Source organism: Oxyura jamaicensis, chromosome 1, assembly GCF_011077185.1.
Source record: "Oxyura jamaicensis isolate SHBP4307 breed ruddy duck chromosome 1, BPBGC_Ojam_1.0, whole genome shotgun sequence".
NCBI classification, from domain to species: domain Eukaryota; kingdom Metazoa; phylum Chordata; class Aves; order Anseriformes; family Anatidae; genus Oxyura; species Oxyura jamaicensis.
In genome coordinates, this window is record NC_048893.1 from 83,945,880 (window position 1) to 83,964,302 (window position 18,423).

At 42.9% G+C, this 18,423-nt stretch overlaps 1 protein-coding gene across 2 annotated transcripts; it reads right to left on the bottom strand.

Annotated features, from left to right (window-relative positions):
* Nucleotides 1–736: 736 nt before the first annotated feature.
* LOC118160254 (beta-1,4-galactosyltransferase 3-like) lies at nucleotides 737–14,581 on the bottom strand. 2 transcript variants are annotated; one of them, XM_035314807.1, is made up of 6 exons: nucleotides 14,131–14,581; nucleotides 7,224–7,459; nucleotides 6,149–6,339; nucleotides 5,405–5,527; nucleotides 2,598–2,696; nucleotides 737–1,697 (listed from the first exon to the last, which is right to left on the bottom strand). In XM_035314807.1, the coding sequence occupies exons 1-6, from the start codon at nucleotides 14,366–14,368 to the stop codon at nucleotides 1,556–1,558; spliced, it is 1,029 nt and encodes a 342-aa protein (XP_035170698.1). In that variant the 5' UTR covers nucleotides 14,369–14,581; the 3' UTR covers nucleotides 737–1,555. The 2 variants fall into 2 exon arrangements, with proteins under 2 accessions (XP_035170698.1, XP_035170699.1); XM_035314808.1 differs by lacking the exon at nucleotides 14,131–14,581 and adding an exon at nucleotides 13,343–13,575.
* Nucleotides 14,582–18,423: the final 3,842 nt, after the last annotated feature.

Sequence of the window (18,423 nt, forward strand, 5' to 3'; positions counted from 1 at the left end):
ATCTCTTGTCCTTCATAAGCTCACCTCGCCACACAGTGGGGATGCTCAAGCATCCTGGGGCAGAATGGAAGTCTCATTTAATTCTGCAGTAGGCTGCAGGTTGCGCATTATTCTGGAGAGATCTGGAAGGAAGTGCACGGGTTAACTATTAGAGATGGAGAAAGACTGCTGTCCATCCTGCCTCTTTTATCCTTTAGGTCACACTGTTAGCAGCATGCATGCTACTACAGCTACCAGGCCATTACTATTTAGGGGTTTTGCTCTAGAAGGTTGGTGTGAATGCTGTAGGACTTGTGCTAATGCTCTGGTTAGAGCACTGCATTATTGCATGAGATCTGTGTTTATGCCTGCTAGTTGTATGTATGCACGGCCCCTGCAGGCAGATGCAAAGCCAGCATTGGGAGAGCTTCTTTTAGGAAACCATACTAAGAATTACATGACAAAAAGCAACTTCTGATATTACTGAGGAAGGATTCTCTCTGGTTGACATGTATTAGTCCAACTGTAGAGAAGAATAGAGCCCTTAATAGATTCCTGCATGTTAGTGGGATAGACAGAGCTTTTCAATGAACAGAGAACAAGAACTTGACTGTAATATCTATGCCTAACAAGGTAAAATATCCCATCTTGCACTTACTGACTGACATAAAGATTACAAAAAAGGGCAAGGTGTAGAGAAGACTACTAGTGTTACTGTCAGAAAAGTACAAATGTATTCCTGCCCGGGTCACAGCTCCACTGTTGACAGATTTTACTTAAGTATTTTCCTCTAGTATTTCATTTCTCAGAAGTGTTTTATATTGAAGACAGATCAACCTTGAGAGACGATTAATGTTTGAGTAACAGCTGAAATACCAGATGAATTTCCCTAGACTAGGTGACAGCCTGGGGTTTCTTTCAATGTGAATTACTTATAGCTACAGTAAAAACACTTGCATACTGTTGATCTGGCCAGACAACCACAAATTCAAGCTCTTTTAATCTGACTTCAGGGCAACTTTGTCTTTTATTAAGCTCTCATTAAATATGCTAGAAAATCTTGATCCAAACATATACCTCAACTAACTTTACTCAAATTCACAAAAGTATTTACAGAACTGTAGTACCTTCCAACACTGGGTTCTCTTTCTCAAAATACAGCATTTCAGAGGACTGGCTGATGGAATGGCTGGATTCCCACTTGCCACTTGTGTAAGTGGCAGGACGGAGCTATCCAGCTATGGAACAAAGGTTCTAGAAATCTTGGGTCAGCTTACTGTCAAGGAGACCTTAATCCCCACAGCCTGAGGGATGAGAGGTGGATTTGGCTCAGTAGTTTTACAGTGCTTTAAAGGACTTCTACAGTAAGCCAGATCCTGTTTGTAGCTATCATACCCTCGTCCTGAAGCCTTTTCTTCTAAATCTTGTAGGCTCAGAAGAAAAGTTAAACGCATGAAAGACAACAGGATTAGCCTCGGCACTGCAGACTCTGCACTAGAACAGGAGGTAGAGGCTGAATGCCCATAAGCATGCTGCCGTGGAGAACTCAAACTCCACTTTTGTTCACATTCTCTTTTTAAGAAAATGGGGGAACGTATCCAATGTCCACAGTGATGTTGGTATAAAGAGGATGCTTTGTCCTAGAAAGAAGCTTGAACTCTAAAGAATTCATTCCATCATCCTTCCATGTCTTTGCAGTGTTGTGTCGGGAAGCAGGCCTGAAGAAGGAAGAATAGCTGCAGTTAGATAAAAGAACAAAGGTGATGTTTACAGCTGATGCTTTAAATAGAGATAGCAGAAGAAACAGTCTTCCAGAGGGCAGGGGTTTAGCTTTCATCTGCTAGAGCCCCCCCAAAATTCTTAGTGAAAGAGGAGGCTGAACAGATTTAAACTTCATGCCAAGCATTACAAATGAGGGCAACTTGGACTGGAACCTAATCAGAAAGGGAGACCGGTGGGGTGGCAACTATGCTCTGCAAAAAAAACAAGAGCCTGGCAGCAAGCAGAGACCTAGGAGTGCAACAAGGAGGCTTGCAGGAACGGTGTACATCGGCTGCTGTAAGTACACTTAAGACAGGGTTGTTATGGAAACCTCAGTTTAAGATGATAGAGGGAAATCTGCACTGTCAGTGAGAATCCTCCACCACACTTGACCCGACACCCTCTACCAGCTTTTTGTATGAAACTGGGTCTTTGCTAAGGTCTGGCGTGCACCTTAATCACCTCCTCAAACTAGAGAACTGTTTTCTTTTAATGGCACACTGTGAATCTGCACAGACTCTAGAGTAAGTTTTGTTTTTCTGGAAATTGTAACAAAGAGCCTCTTCAAAGAGAAACCTTTCATTGCAAGATGGACTGTGGTGGCATTTTTGAAACTGGTATTCCCTGAATAATTTAATGTTGACTAGGAAACTAGGAGAAACATATTTACCCTTCAGATGCGGAGACATGAGCAGTACAGTTCAGTTGAAGCTGACTGGGAGCTTTCTTTAAATAGCCCATGAAATCAGAAAATAACCAGTGGCACGAGGCTTACCCTCACCTTTTTCAAAAGATGAAGTAACAAACTGCTGCAAGGCAAGGAATAGTTTCCCACCTGTTCCTCTCTAGACAGTTACCTTCTCCACGGCTCTCCTGTCTCTTTGTTGTAGTTCATCATTTTGTAGCGTCCAAGGTGAGATGGTGTCCGGAAAATTTTCATTCCTGCTAACTGGATCCTTTAAAAGGAAGAATAGAATGTTTGTTTAGGTATAAGGATGTAAGTTTGAGGCTTAGCTATAGGGAAGGTCAAGGGCGGAGAGGCTGTTTAATGTTAATGCAATCAAAGCAAAATACAAAAGCTGAAGGGAATGAGTTTAACACAGTGCCAAATTATCCTCTCCAGCAGGTTCTGACCAGGCTTAGGCTAGGATGCTATCAGCTGCACTGTATTTTGACAGGGTACAAAGAGGATTAGTAAGCAAGGAACAAACAACAGCATACAGAGCATTCAAGAGCAACTCCCCTGCATCTGACAAGTGAGCATTATTTTCACTTCCTTTTAAGAGCAGAGCTGTTACTGCCTAGAGCTCCACTTTTTTTTGGAAAAAAAAAAAAGAAACAAACTTGTCCTTTCTGAAGGAACCCAGGCCTGAGTTTCAGAATAAAGTCTGTTTTTGAGAAGTGCCACTGGTGCAAATAGCCTTGATGAGAGCACTGCCTTCACGAAAGATTGCTACGTACAGACACCAGAACAGCAAGTGTGACCTGGTCAGCTGCAAGACAGTTTGAGGGGGAAAAAAGCAATCTGAAGGTTCAGAATTCTAAATTAGAGCTTGCTAAAAAATGCATTTTGTGTGACTTTATACAATCCATTACAAATGGCATCTGTTAGCTTAGCAACAGCAATTGCCAGTAATGCTGCTAGACCTAGCAAGCCTTCGTTATCATAGGGCACTGCTTATGTAAAGACAATTCCTGTGAATGTAAAAATGAATGTTTGCTTAATTTAGGTTATCTAACTGGCATGTTTGCAACATTTGATTGCCTTCTGTTGAGATCTAGTACAACAGCAAGCTGCACTGAAACAGGAATGTTCTAAAGCTGAAAGAAGCTACAGAACTGAAAATATTTGTTAGGCTGGAGATATCAAAATGATTACAACATTTCATTGACTGACATTTATTTCAGTTTGGGTTTTAGACAAGGCAGCTTTTAGAACATGACTTATTGTACATTCAATCAAAATGATAAGAAAAAGAAACACTAAACTAGCATTGCTGTTGCAACATTAACTCTTTCATGAGGTTATTAGTTTAATGCATTCATTCACTGTTCTAAGAACCCAGGTTTCTCTGTAGCTGATAATGTTAACACAGCAGCAGTTCCAATTAGAATAGCATTTTATTCTAATAAAAGGTAAGTCCTGATGTTTACTAGGACTAATCTAAGTACCACAGTCCAACTGTAAGTAGCAGCCATAATTATTACTATTTTTGCTAATTGTCTTAATGAGCAGTATCCCAGCATGAAATCTTTATACAGGACTTTTGGATATTTCACTGATGCTGATTAATTTTTTCTCTACCTTAAGAAGTGCTTGAGCACTCCTAAAAATCCAGTCCCGCTAGGGGCATCAACCTGGTTATCCCAAACCAGCCCTCTCCTTCCTAGCTTTTGCAAGGTGAGACTTCAGCATATGAATAAAGCATTAGTTAAGTCACTGTCTGTGGATTCCACAAACCTAGAACCCTGTTTCTCTGAAAGCTTATACTTGTGAGAACAGCAGTGCAAGGCTTACTTGCCTTCAAGAGGGGGCTATCTGGGGATCTACATAACCTGCTTGCCTTGAGACATTTCTGCAGGGAAGTGTGCTCTCAGGCATTGATTGAGATGACTTTACCACTGGTACTTGAAAAATCAAGTTAGAGACCCAAGCTGTACTGAGAACAGCTGAACAGACCCAGCATTGTAATGGTCAATTTAAAGATTTGTTTTCTAGGCATTCTGTTCTTGAAATAAGTGCTGAATCTCTAAACAATCATCTACCATTTCAACTAGCTTGCCTTGAAAGGAAAATGAGGATTTCTGTGTTAAATGAACTGATTTCATTTCTCAGAAGAAAAAAATGCTTTGTAAAACCTCCTACCGTTCTCAACCAGAAAACTCCCCCAAAACTGTAATTTTGTTACAGTCTTCAAGACCAACAAAGCATAAAACTAAACTGACGATAATGGCCTTATAAACCACCCTATAAGCTTGCCTCAGTGCAGGACAATAAAGATGCACAGTGCAACTACAGAGGTTAATAAAGAAGATACAAGCCATGATTTTGTACTTTAAGAATTTGCATGAGGCAGAATACTTGAAACTAAACTCATTGTATTCACTTCCATAGCATGCTGCTGCCATGGCAACCACCCTACAAGAAAAATTCCTGTCAGATCTTGCTGTCACTGACTCAGTGGTACACAGACTTCTCCATTGCTCAGCACAGAAATCAGAATTCCTTGTGTTCCTTAATTCCAAGTATTGGTGACTAGATAGTATTTAGGGCAGCCTAGGTTGGCAACTGTTTGGGAACTGATAAATCAAGAGAAAAATCAGGGTGGCTCATAGATTCCCTTCCTTGGGGCTGTTCATGTCAATGAAGTCACTTGTCAACTACAGGCAGTTACAACCCCTTGGAAACAATCCTGAGCAAGTGAGGCACTAGGTTGTTTTACCCCCCAGCGTCTGAGGAAAGCTTTGTCTTCCCATTGCACAATAATTAGTCATAGATACTGAGCATTTTCTGACAGCCATCACACCCAATGCCAATAGCATTTGGATTGCAATGACGCTGCAAGCATGTTAAGGAGTCACATCTTAGTTCTTCCTTAGAATAATGCTAAAAGTTTCACTTGACACCTGGGTTCTGTTTTTGGCCTGTCCTGTACATCAGTACCTTGTAGCAATGTCATCGTTTTCACCACCACTGCCCCAGTATGTGTTTGGAAACCCATTCATCTTCATGTAATGCTCTGGAGTCAAAGCAGATACACCTCCAAAAAAGGACTTATATGGAAGACTAGAAAGAGAAGAAAAAAGGATCAACAATGAGGGGCTAATAACCACTCCTTCACAAGCAAGTAACACAAAGCAAGTCAGACATTAATCTCATCCCTTACAGATTATTTGTAGAAGCAGGTGGATGCAGAGTGGTTAATTCAGAAGTACCTCCATGGAAAGTTTTAAGCCCAGAATTAAGACACATTATTTACTGAAACCCAAAGCAGCAAATTCAGCATAATTCCTGCCCCTCCCTCCCCCCGAGTAGGTCAAGGTAAAGCTGGTTTTAACATTAACTTCTCAAGTTAGTTCCAAATACCTACGTTGTATCATGCATCTTCCATGTACTCCTGTAACTCCCACCCCATGCTTTTATCCTGGAAAGACCTGGCAGATTTCTGATTGCCTTTATTTGCCAAGCTAAGCTAACAGTTGAACAGGGAAATACACGCACAGAACTGTTCATGTGACATGGCTTAGATCAGCCATACCCCTTCCTGCAGAAGCCACTGTTGCAAAAACAGAAAATGAACCCCCAGGTTCTTAAAGGTTGCATCTTTCTCTGTCCACATTCATGCCATCTACTTGGAAAGAGAACCCATTAGGGTACAAACTTCCCAAAGCAAAAGGAAGCACTTACTTGTAATGAAACTTATCGATGGCGCTAGCCATGTGTTTGGGATAGTATTCGTCACAAACATAGAGATTATAATCGTTCTCAGGTACTAGGTCCACGTCATGCAGAAGAAGGCAGTCCCAGTCTTCATCTTTCAGGGCTTCCCGGACACCAATATTAAGTAACTTTGCTCGGTTAAACGTACCATTCCCCACCTGGAGAAAAAAACACCACACCCTAAATTGCTTCACCAAAACAAGAGATTAGCTTGATTAAAACTGATGTTAGTGCAAAAGCCTTATCAACTGAATGACACTGGACTGTATCACCACAATGAAATTTCCATCCCTAGACCCTGAAAGTTTTACTCCCTCTCTTCAAATATTCTCAGCAATTGTGATGCATCAGGGGCCATATACCGCTGGCATATGAAGAAGACAGACTTTTAAGAGACCAGGTAAGTCAACTTCAGGTCTACGCATGCACATCAACACTTCTGTTCTGACTACTGCTTCCTAAAGCTTAGAAATAAGAAAACAGATCCCTGTCGCAAACAAAAAGCTTCCTTTCTCCCCTACTCAGCTATCAGTTTCAATTAATGAACCCAGAACTGTCCCTCTCTCCAGTGATTTTTTGCAACACCAGTCCCCCATCAGCTAAGTCGTAGCTGTTTGCCCTGCATAGGCTGGCACACAGCAAGGTCAAGCCAGATGTTTTCACTTAATGCAGTCTAAAAATACCTGATTTGAGTTCAGCATTTAGTCTCAACAGTTTTACTCAGTAGCTATGCTGACAAGCCACTGACAGACAACCCACATTCAACTCTTGAACTGCTGAAAATACAAGTTACCACTTAATGACAGCTTTATCCCTCTGGAACTAAAAAAGCACAACAAATCAATAGCAGAACAAAGATCTTGACAAGTGGTGAGGTATTTCAATCAGCAGTTGCCATGGAGGTATGATGGCATATAATTGACCTGCTTGACCCAGGCATAAAATGGTACTTTGCGTTACAAGATTCACTTTTTTTGCTCAGAACCTAACCCTTAACTGGAAAACTCAGCCCTACCACCAGGGGGATCTGATTTAAGTTTACCTGCTGAATCAAGTAGATTCTGTAACTGAGCTGCTGGCGCTGCAAGAAAGGATGAATATAATAAAGAAGATGGTGAAGGTACTTCTCCTGGTTGCTGTATGCTACGAGGATGGCTGATTTGTAGTGGGCCAAGCAGTGAGGTGGTCTGTAGAGGCCTCCGGACTGAACGAAAGGATTTTTTTTGATGATCGTTCTTTCACTAGGGAGCACCCTGAAGGAGATGATTAACGGACCAACTGTACGGAGAGACAGGAGAAAAAAAAAAAAAAAAGCAAGCTCACAAATGCTTCTCAACTTTCATTTAAAATACTGGATGAGTTGCAAATCATCACTGGTGAAGACACCAGCCCTGCCCTGGCAGAGAACAGTTAACAACACCATGCAGATGTGCCTGTGTGACCAGTTCCAGCACCACCCAACGGCCAGTCACCTCACCAGGGCTCTGCACAGAGGAGCACAGGGCCATCAGGCTGCTTGCCAGAGGGGCACCCAGAGTCCTGTCGCAGCCAGCAGGGCTCACCAGGCTCCTGCGCTTCTCTTTTTTCCTGGTATTGGCTCCCTGATGCACAAGCAAAGCGGTCTTGTGTTACTTAGATGGTCTCCTTGAATAAATGTATTCCCTGTAAGAGTACAGTGGAAAACAAATCCATGAGAGGCTTTTCCTTTTGGCTGCCCATATGGAAAAAGTCTCTGAGGCTCTTTCAGATTAGATTTGAGGACAAAGACATCCGAAAAGATAATCAGCAGGTTGGGAGGAAATAGTTTAAAGTCTTGATGAATAGAAATTATTTAGGAGATATAAATGGCATTTAGGCAATGTTAGCTTTATCTCAAAAAGGTTTAAGTTCAATTTGATGTTATTATCACATGTCACAAGGGCTGTATTCACACTTTCCTATCAAAATATTAGGAGAAACAGACAGCAGAGCTGAGAAAGTAGGGAGATGTTTCATATTTACAGGAATAGGCACGGGGCAGCAATATGAGGTACATAGTTTCTCTTCTCAGTAACTCAATTTTAAATGCAAAACATCCAGTGTGTTCAGCAGTTTTTCCCTAATCAGAAAATACACATTTTTCTGCATTTTGATCTGAATTCTTCAGAATGAAAAAGCTTGACAAGAAAGAAAAACAATATTAAGTATCAGTCACTTTTTTTAACATAAGTCTTGCACTATAGCGATATGAAAACAAAAACAAATACTATGGTTATTCCAATGCCTGTTCTTCTGAGTAGTGAGAAAAGGCTCCAGAATTAGCAAAAAAAAACCAACCAAACAAAAAAAAACATTACATTTGCACACAAATCAGAATATCTTAGTGGTTTCCAACCTCTGTCATCTTCTCTAAGAAAATAAAGCACAAATGCAGAACAAACAAGATTAGATCGATTATTTAAATAAGCTAGGAAGAAACCTTTTACCTAGATCGCAATTAAAATCTGACAATCACAAGATGATGGTTTTCAGTAGGCCCAACAATCCTCTGCAAGTCATGCTACTCAAAGACAAAATACTTTTTACTCCAGAAGCCTGTGAGACAAGTTACTTATTTATTTTTACAGCTATAAATAAGACTTTCTTTCTCTTCCAAGCTCATAGTTAATCCTGTGACTGTTTTGAAGCGAGCTTTCAGTATCGTCCAAGCCAGACTCCCTCTTCAGCACTGAAATAAATTATCCTCTCTTGAAACATCTGATAATGAAGCCTGGGAGAGAAAGAGTAAGTATTTAGGCCTGGTGTTTAGCAGCTTTCATTTCAGCGGGGAAAAGTACGGTTTTGTCTTAAGTCTAATGCATATTTAAGCAGGTGAGCCCACAAGGCATTTCTTGCAGCCCATCCTACATGCAAGTCTCTGCTACAAATCTAACAAAGAAAAGAACTGAACCTGCATTCACCCACATCCTGTCTAACTGATGGAGAGGAAGCAACACCCCTCCACTGGCTGGTTGTTTTTTGTGCAAGACTCGGGAGTAACTTTGGAGTAAGACTGAAGCTGTCCATCCAGAGCCAGAAGTTGGTATGCCTCACATCTCTGACAGGCAAACCTATAGTCAGTATCAGTCTCCTTTTCCTTCTAAAGGAGCAGATGTAAGAGTGTTGCCTGAAGATCAATAGGAACAGCCACGAATCCCATCCCTCGCACAGTCAAAAAAGGGCTAAAGGATTTGCTTTTGTGAATCCCACTTCATAGTTTTTGCTGTTTAATTTTGTTTGTCAGCAAGATCTTGCAGGTACTGACTCTTACACATCACTTGTAAATCCTTCCTTCAGGAAGGATTCCCTAAATTCCCCTAAAACTCACGGGCAGTTTGATTTTGACTACGTTACCCTATGCAGGGAACTGGAGGATGCTGCTGTACTTGCCTATCTGAAGCAGAAGAGTAGTTCTTCAGAGAATCGCGCTGTGGGTCCGTGAGTCTAGGTCGCATTTATTGTTTAATACTTTTAGGCAGACAGTTTCCTGTCCTGCCTCTACAGCCACCACATTTCAGTCCAACACTGTTTTAAACCTGTAATTTATGTTGCTTTTCAGATTTATGAACTCCCTCATTATCAGTTCTTTTAACTAAAGCACCATTAGCCAGCAATTTGATGACAACTGGAGCTTGCTGAAGAAATGTTATATTCAGATTGGATTTTGTCTACAGACCGTTGCTCCCAGGAAAACATAAAAAAAGAATTAATCCCTTTTGTTCTCCCACAAAGGCATGCTTTTGTTTTCCCTAATACAATCCAGGCTATTTGCATTACAGAGTAAGATTCTGGAGCAATAATCCTTAAATTCCAAAAATGAAATCTGGATTTAGACACAAGGGGAGGAGTTAGATAACATGCATGATCTTCACTCCTGTCATCTCCTTCCATACACAAATATACAATTGATGAGGATAACACCTGAATTTATCAGTTCTTTTCCAGACATCATGTTCTTCTGAGCTGCCTGGCTCTATACCTCAAAAGACTCAGCTCAGAAACTCAGCATATGTCAAGTAAAAAACAAAAAAGAAACAACAACAACAACGTTAAAGCCTGTGACATATCCCCCAAACCTCTGGCTGCTCTACAGTTTGGCTATAAACAAAATTCTGGCTCTCTGGTCTCCTTCCTGTCCAATTTCAACTAGCAAACAGCTACTGCGCTGTAATCCAATTAAATCCCACACGTGAACAGAACAGTTGCAGGCTGGCCCAAGTAGGGAAAAATACAACAGCTGAAGCTCATTTTTGGGAAAGGACAAAAAAAAAACAACAACAACAAACCAAACACCACCTTGGTCGTGCTAGAAAGCACAGGATCCCAATTCAGACAAGGTACAAGATCAACCCCTTGATATGTCCAGTCAATTTTCCCCACAGCCTGGTTCCTCAGCTCTTCCTGTGCCTACATCACCCCAGGGAGAGCGTTTAATTAATAAGAAACCTCAGTGCATAGAAAAATAAATACAAGTCCCTGCCCATATTGTTAGCTGGTGCCTGGGACAGCATACTCCCTGCTTGTTTTACTTTCTAGGCAACACATCTGAGTATCAGGGGATCCATTAACCGTGACCAGATCTATTCCACCCTAAGAAAGGAACTGCATGATTCTAAACACCATCTTGCTATATACATTTAATTGAGAATAAGCAGCTTTAATAATTGAGTTCAATAAGTAAAGCTTGCACAAGCTAAACAAGCTGTAACGGTAGCAGGGATGGATGTATCAGTGGAAAAGTGCAGCAGCACACAGTACATTACCGTAGTCATATTGTATAATTCTACCACTGCCTGGATGAAAAAAAATAAAAAGCAGACTGACAGCCTTAATTTAAGCATCAATTTCCAATGACAGAACATGAGGCTGTCTCAACAGCAGCTAAAGATAAATCTCAGCATTAATACCTTTTCACTTCTCTTTTAAGGAGAGAGAAGCTCTAGTGGGAGAGCACGCATTCCAAAACGCAGCGGGAACAGCTCATTGCCACAACAGATGGCCATGCTCATGAAAAGGTTATGACAGGAGTAAAAAGGAGTAACTGCTACAGGAAGGGCCTGAAAAAGTTCTTCCACTGCATGACAGTATTTAAAATAAATAAATAAATAATCAGAGTTACAGATGGAACATGGAACTATTAAGGCTTCATGAGCCAAATTAACTCGTTCAGCACATACCATGCATGAAGTCAGGTGCCCCTCCAAAAAAACTAAATCGGAACCATCTGCCATCAGGCTTTTTCCTGGTAAGAGAAAACGATGAACTGACAGAAACAACACATCTCACACACAATGTGAGAACACCAAATTTGGACTTTAAATGCTGCTCAGCTCATTTGAGCGACAGCAACTCGAGCATAAGAATGCTCTGCTTTTTCCAAAAACAAAGGTGGAAACAGGCAACTGGTTATTTGTACAGAAACTTCAAAGGAACTGAAGTAACATAGTCTCAATACCAATGAAGACATGGAGTATCCAGTACAATGCTTTTCAAGTTATGGACCACAAAAGGGTCAATGGACACCACTAAGCGTTAAAAAGCTAAATCCAGATCTTCTTCCCAAGCAGAGATGTTAAGCAATTACATTTTCAGTTAATTCTTACTCCACTGCCCTGGAAATGGATTCAGGTAGCTGAAAAAAGACAGATGGAGCTGCAATCTGATCTTCTGTTCAAGCAATTAGTTAAATGATCTACTGTATACATAAGTGGGAAAAGCACTGCACTTCATAAAAGCCCTGATCCAGGAAACATTTATGCCATTTGGCGTTCTTCCAGTTACTTTAACATGTTTTGGAGTGGACACGGTGAATTATTACCAGCTCTGAATAGCAGACTGGAGTCCACAAGAATTCATTTGAAATCTCATTTAATGGGTTTATGAAATTAATATTAATCATTCTCCCTGATGTAATGCTTCCAAGAGAGATCAGTCCCAGGAGCGATGGTAACAGCCAATCAAGACAGCTGTAAAGTATTTATACATCTGTTTTGTATGTGATGGGCACATATGAATAAAGGGCAAGCACCTCACAGAGCAGCGTGCATTTTTAGAGGGAAAAATAAACACCCTCAGAGGAGTCTGGCATATACCAATAACAGAAGGAATACCTTATTTCTTGTATTTAAAAGGCAGTATCGCCTAGTAGTAGCGGAATGCTTGTTTTTCTTAAGCTGGAACTGTATCAATGCTCCAAAAGATTGTTTCACAGCAACAGTCTTCACATGCTCAGTTCTAATTGTTGGAATTAGTAAAACCTTCTGCAAAACTTAGTAGAATGAGGCAAAGGAAATTTTTTTCTCCTAGTCAACTTTACCATTTGCTTCTATCTGTAACTAACACTCTTTTCATTTTAGCTCATGCAGGCCAACCCACCCTCTTCTTAACTCTCCTAGAGATGGGGAGAAGAGGTCTTAAGAAGATTTCACAGCTTAGAAAGCACCATTTACTTTAACGTAGTTTTACTTTGCATATGCTTCTTCCACGTGCATCATCACTACTTTTGCTTATCTGATTGTTTGCAGACAAGCTGCACAGAATCACACTTTTTTTGCAAGGTGCAAGTACATTTCTGCTGTGCTTTCAAGTAAAACAAGTCTGAAACACAGAATTGTAGCTTCCCAAAACAATTGATGGGTTCTGGTTAGAGGTGAACTGAGACTGCACTAAGACCATTACAAATAGCACTTGTGCAAAGAGGCTCTGTACACTCAGTATTTCAGTAATATAATAGAGCTGCTTCCAGGAGAAGCATTGAAGCACATACCCAAAAGTTATCATACAAGTTTATCATACATACTGCACAGATTTAATTGAACTTCACCAAGAGGAGGGAAGAAAACTCTGTGAAAGAACATGCATCCTTATGAGGAAAGAGTCTAAAAAGGCTTGTCTGGAGCACCCAAGCAAAGCTCTTTAACCTAAGTAAGCAACTTGACACAGGAGGAAATGCAGCCACAGTTTCCCACAATACTTGCACCTGTGAACCAAGGCCAGCCACTTTGCTCTCACTGGGTTCCATTTGCAGTCATCTGCTTTCCTAGAACACTGGCAGAACTAAGCAGTGCTTTACGACTACTGGCACGCACAACCTAAAATCACTGAAACCAGAACAGTACAGATAAACAGACAAGAGTAACTTACTGCGTTGTAGACTCAGAAGCAGAAATAGCCAAACCAACTGCATGTGCACGCTTACGGAACTCACCTGTGCTCAGCTGCCTGGGTAGAAGTGCTCCACTAATCCCACAGACGTGCCACCACCAGACTTGCTTTAGGGCTTTGACTTTGCATCCGCTCAAAGTTTCTGAGCTGTTTTAGCAGCGCAACAGCTGAGTTCACGCTGCCTCTAGGATCAGCTCTGACCTGCTGCAAACTGGATGCAATCTTTAGACTTTTAAGCCTAATGGAGGAGTTTTTAGGTCTGAATGGCACATAATCACGGGCCAAAGCCATCGCCACTAAGAGCAAGGTGCCAGGACACACTCTCTTTAAATATTCAGAATACTTAAAGCTAACGCCAATGTATATTGAATTACAGGTTCGACATAAGGCTGAAATAAAGAAACCAGGAGTGAGTCAGCGAGCATGGAGATCAAAATCCCAAAGCACAACTGTTGGCACACTTCACACAGGACGACCAAGCTTGGGGGGAATAAGGGAAGAAGAGAAAAGCTTTATTAGCGTGGTATTGCTTTGGTTTCACTCGTTTCCCTACACAATTTCTAACCAAATCCTTAGTATGGGAAGCTTGCGGATCACCGGAATAATTTACCTAGCGAAACCAATGAAAATGAGTCAATTAACGCCGCGAAGTTTTGCCAGTGCGAGTATAGCACTCCTAAAGCAGAAAAAGCTTGAAAAACATGCACCTGATCTTCACGGAGCGCTCGCTGCTGTGAAGCACCCGGGCAGCAGCCGTCGGTACGTACCCAGCAGCGGTGACCGGGCCGAGCAGTAGGGCAGAGCATCCTCGGCGGGGCGGCGGGCGAGCAGGCTGAGGTTGGCGTACACGTCGTGGGGCTTGGAGAAGTCCGGCACCTGAGGCGAGCCCGACAGCCCGCGGAACACACCGGCGGGGCCCCCTCGGTACAGGATGAGGATGAAGAGCGCCTGGAAGGCGAGGAGGAAGAGCAGAAAGCATGGGTTTTCGACGCGAGGCAGGGACATGGCTCTCGCACCCCCTCACACCGGCACCTCGCGAGGCGGCGCCTGGCTCTGCCTCACGGCCGATCCCACCCCTTTCCGCCGCCGACACCGCCAGGAGGGGACCGGCCGCCCTCGGCCCCCCACCAGCCCCGCTCCGAGCCCACAACGACCGCTCTGAGGAGGGGAAGGAGGGGGAGGCCGCCATTTAACGTGCCCCCGCCCTTCCCGTGAAACTACAGCTCCCAGCATGCAACGCGGGAAAGGGCCCTGCCCGGCCTGCGCTTCGCCGCCGCGAGGCATGGTGGGAGGTGTAGTCCCCACAGCGCGGCCGTGGGGCCCTGAGGGTTAACGGTGCTGTGGGGCGGAGGGGAGGCGGGTAGAGGGACCCGGTGGTGTGTCGGGGTGTCACGAGTTGTTTATTTATTTATTTATTTATTTAACAAGGCACTTTTTGCGTGATTCCTGTCAGGCACCTTTTGGGTAGAAATCAAAATTCCATGAAAATGCTGAAAATGAACACGGTAATACTGGTTTTCATTAGTTAAAACTTCCTTGGAGTAGTCAGGCTGGTGGTACATGAACCAGTTAGTCTGATGGTACAGTAAACGTGTGTTATTTTTTTTTTTATGACACTGATTTATTAGGGAAAGGTGGCAGTGTGTGCAGTGTGTGCAAAGGGGGAGTTGAAGTCACTGTTCCTGGTGATGGTGTTTTTCAGGATTTTTGGAAGAGACAGAAGTCACACCTGACACGGCCAACTTTCCCTCACAGGTGGGGACAGGGAAAGCTCTTCTGCGCTTCCAGCGCACAGTCATTGTCCTGCCTTTCACTGACTGAATTGAGCAAGATTAGATCAACTGAAATAAATACACTGCTCTCTACCTGCATCTCAGGAGACTACAGAAGCGTTTCACTTGCATAGACTCCACAGCGAGGAACCTCCTTTCATTGCCTCACTGCATATAAAAACTTTGGCTTTTACACCCCCCTCTTTTCTGTTTGTTTTCTTAATGAAATGGGGCATGTGTGATTGTGCTGTCAGTCTTTCTGCCTTCTCTGATAATGGATTTGTAATGTGCTGTCTCCTTTCACTTAATTTTGACAGAGAAAAAGAAGTCTTCTGTAAGAAGGCATCTAAGAAAAGGCAGCAGCTGGATTTGCACTGGGGAAAGCAGTAAAAAACAAAATTTGCCCCTGCAAGAAGGGGCAAATTCTTGCCCCTTCAGCTCGGCCTCCTGTCCCATTCCAAGACAAACCTGTCCCATGTGCTGGCTCATCAGTCATCACACGTGGCTCCAAACCAGGCAAAGCAGGTGCCAACAGGAGGTGGCATGGGAAAAAGATGGGGCTAGAGGGTGGTACTGTGTATGTTGGGAGAACTCCTGCTTCAGAGCTGATTGGAGGAGTGTAGGGGGACACATCTATGAGAGACTTGATCTCATTTATTCTGCAGGACAGAACAACCTGTTACTGCATGAGACCTGAATGTAAACTATTGCCATTTCACATTTATTTTTAAATAATTTGTTGTGGTTCTGTTGTTGTTGTTTTAAGAAAAAATGTATTTAACACTTCTTTTGTTGGGACTAAGTCTGTTTTTATTGAAACGTACCCAATCCTGCAGCAGAGTCTGCTTTTCTTGCACACTGCTTTGAAGCTCTACCATTTGTGTTCTTCCTGCAGCATTCTCTCCATTACCATGGCAAACACACCCTGCTTGTCTTCACGTTCATAAAACAAAGTGATGCTCTCTGTTCTTCTGAAAGCTGCAGTGAGTACAAAGCCATGGACAGGAATGAATTAATCTCTGCGTCCATCACAGCGAACCTCTGTGTCTAAAACGTGCATAGGAACCAAGATTTTAGCGCTGTGACAAGGGGTTGCTGGCAGTAATTGTTTTAGGAGCTGGTACTGCCTGAATGTACACTTCGCTTGCAATCCTCCCTTGGGTCACAGTGGGAAGTAATGGTGTAGGAAGAATTTGGGCAAGACTTGTCTGTCTGCATCCATTTCTAAGGCAGGGAGAAGCCAGGCACGCTGGAGCTGATCTGCATCAGCAGCTCTGCTAACTTACTGGCAGTCAGGTGTTGTAAAAATTGTCACCTTCTGCCTGTTCTGGGGCACAACAAGGTCAGCTCCAAAGGCAACAGCCTGCCCCAAACCTCAGTTCAGCCTGTGTGCATATACACGCTAGTTTCATGGGAAACTAACATATAACTAGCCAGATCAACTGTGCACAGAGGGAGCCAAGCAGCATTTGTTTCTGTGCTGGCTGTGAGAGCTGAAGCTCCAGGAACATTTCCTTCAAGATCCTTCCAAAACTAAATGCAAGAACCCTGATCCTTCTCGTTACCCTTCTCCCATTGTCACCAAAATGGGTAGGTCAGAAACCACCAGAAGCCATTTATTCCTCACAAAAGAGCAAGTGTGGACTGGAGAGCTGAATGCAGATCAGAACTCTGTGAGGCAGCAAGCCCAAGCCTTTTCAAGGTCACTGCACTCCTATTTTTTTCCCCTGCCGTAGAATGCCGGGAGGGATTTGAATTAAAAATGAATTGGATTGCTTAAATTAAAAACAAACAAACAAACAAACAAACAAAAAACAAAACAAAACAACACCAACAAACCAACCTGTCTCCACTGAAGCATGAAAGGGAGTTGGCAAGCATTTTAGCAACCCCAGTGCACAGATGTACTGGGGGCAGTGATGGAGGAAAACAATGTGAGACTGGATCTGTAAGGTGCAGGAACAGGGCTGTCTTGGCAGTCAAAGGTCTGCCTTTCTCATTTTCATGTCTGCTTGAGAAATTAAATGAATGCATAGGAAAATAAAAAAAGACAAACACCATCTTCAACAGAGCTTGAAATTGTTTGTGCAAGAGCCTCTGGATGTCCCAGGGGAAGGGGCTTCCCCTCCCTCCAAGTGTAATTTCACCTCCAATCAGTCCTGAATGTGATGAGGGACTGAGAGAAGTACCTCACCATTTAACAAGATTCATTCTTTCTTGCTCTTTCTCCTCCTTCTCCCCTCCTTAACTTCAGGAACCAGCACCAGTTCCTGCTGAAAATGTAGCCATGTGGCTGGGATGCTTAGCCTTGAAAATGCAAGGCTCAAGAAGGGGAAGAACTTGTACTGGTGTGACAGTGATACCAAGCAGGGTCCTCTGCCAGTATTGGTCAGTGCATCTTGTCCACTACCTTCCCCAATCCTCAGGGTTTTTATCAAGGAAAGCAGCATTAATCCTTGTGAAGGCACAGCAGAGGCTGAAAGCCACCACTGACAAGCAGAGCCGTCCCTCTGTTTTGGGGGGGTGACAGTTTTTTTAGTAGGGCGGACATTTCAGAGGCCTTTGGCCACCACAGTTCTTTCTCCACCTTTCATGGGATGTTTTGCTTGTATATGCCATGTTGCACTTTAAGCAAAACCTTTGTGAACATGATTTTTTATTACATAAGCAGCTACGGATTTTGCTTGTACTCCAGTATGCTAAATTTTTAGTGATGCTTCTTCAGAATGTTCTTAAAAGTGTTTCTATATTTCTGAGAGGTAGGTCCCTTGTTGTAATAAAAACAAACAAACAAAACAAAAACTCAAAAAGCATCAAAGTTACAGATAGCTGATGTGAGGTGCCTTGGCCAAATGACAGAGTAAATCAGTGAGAGGATCAACCTGCTTGCCCATGCCTGCTTCCCATTGCTTCCTGTCCTAAGCAACTGCTTCATCTTCCAGGAAGAAGGAAAAAGCCTCGGAGAGAGGCTTTTCACAGAGCAGACAGGCCAAATGGGTGCATGATCTTGGATCAATGTTTGCTGACACCTGAGATGTCGCCCGACCAACAGCTTGCTGCTAGAGATGTCGTGGGACTATGGAGCTTACACTACGTACCCCCTGTTCCCTTCTGTTCTCTTCCTTCACCTCCATAATGCAGACTTCAGTCTCGGGGACCTGAAATGTTTTTGCTTGAAGTTCTCTCATAGCACCTGAGTCAGATGAAGACTGAAGGGAATACCCTTGGAAAGAGAACAACTAAAACCAATACGTTTTCCATGAGACTCCACTCTGTTTTCCTGGAAAA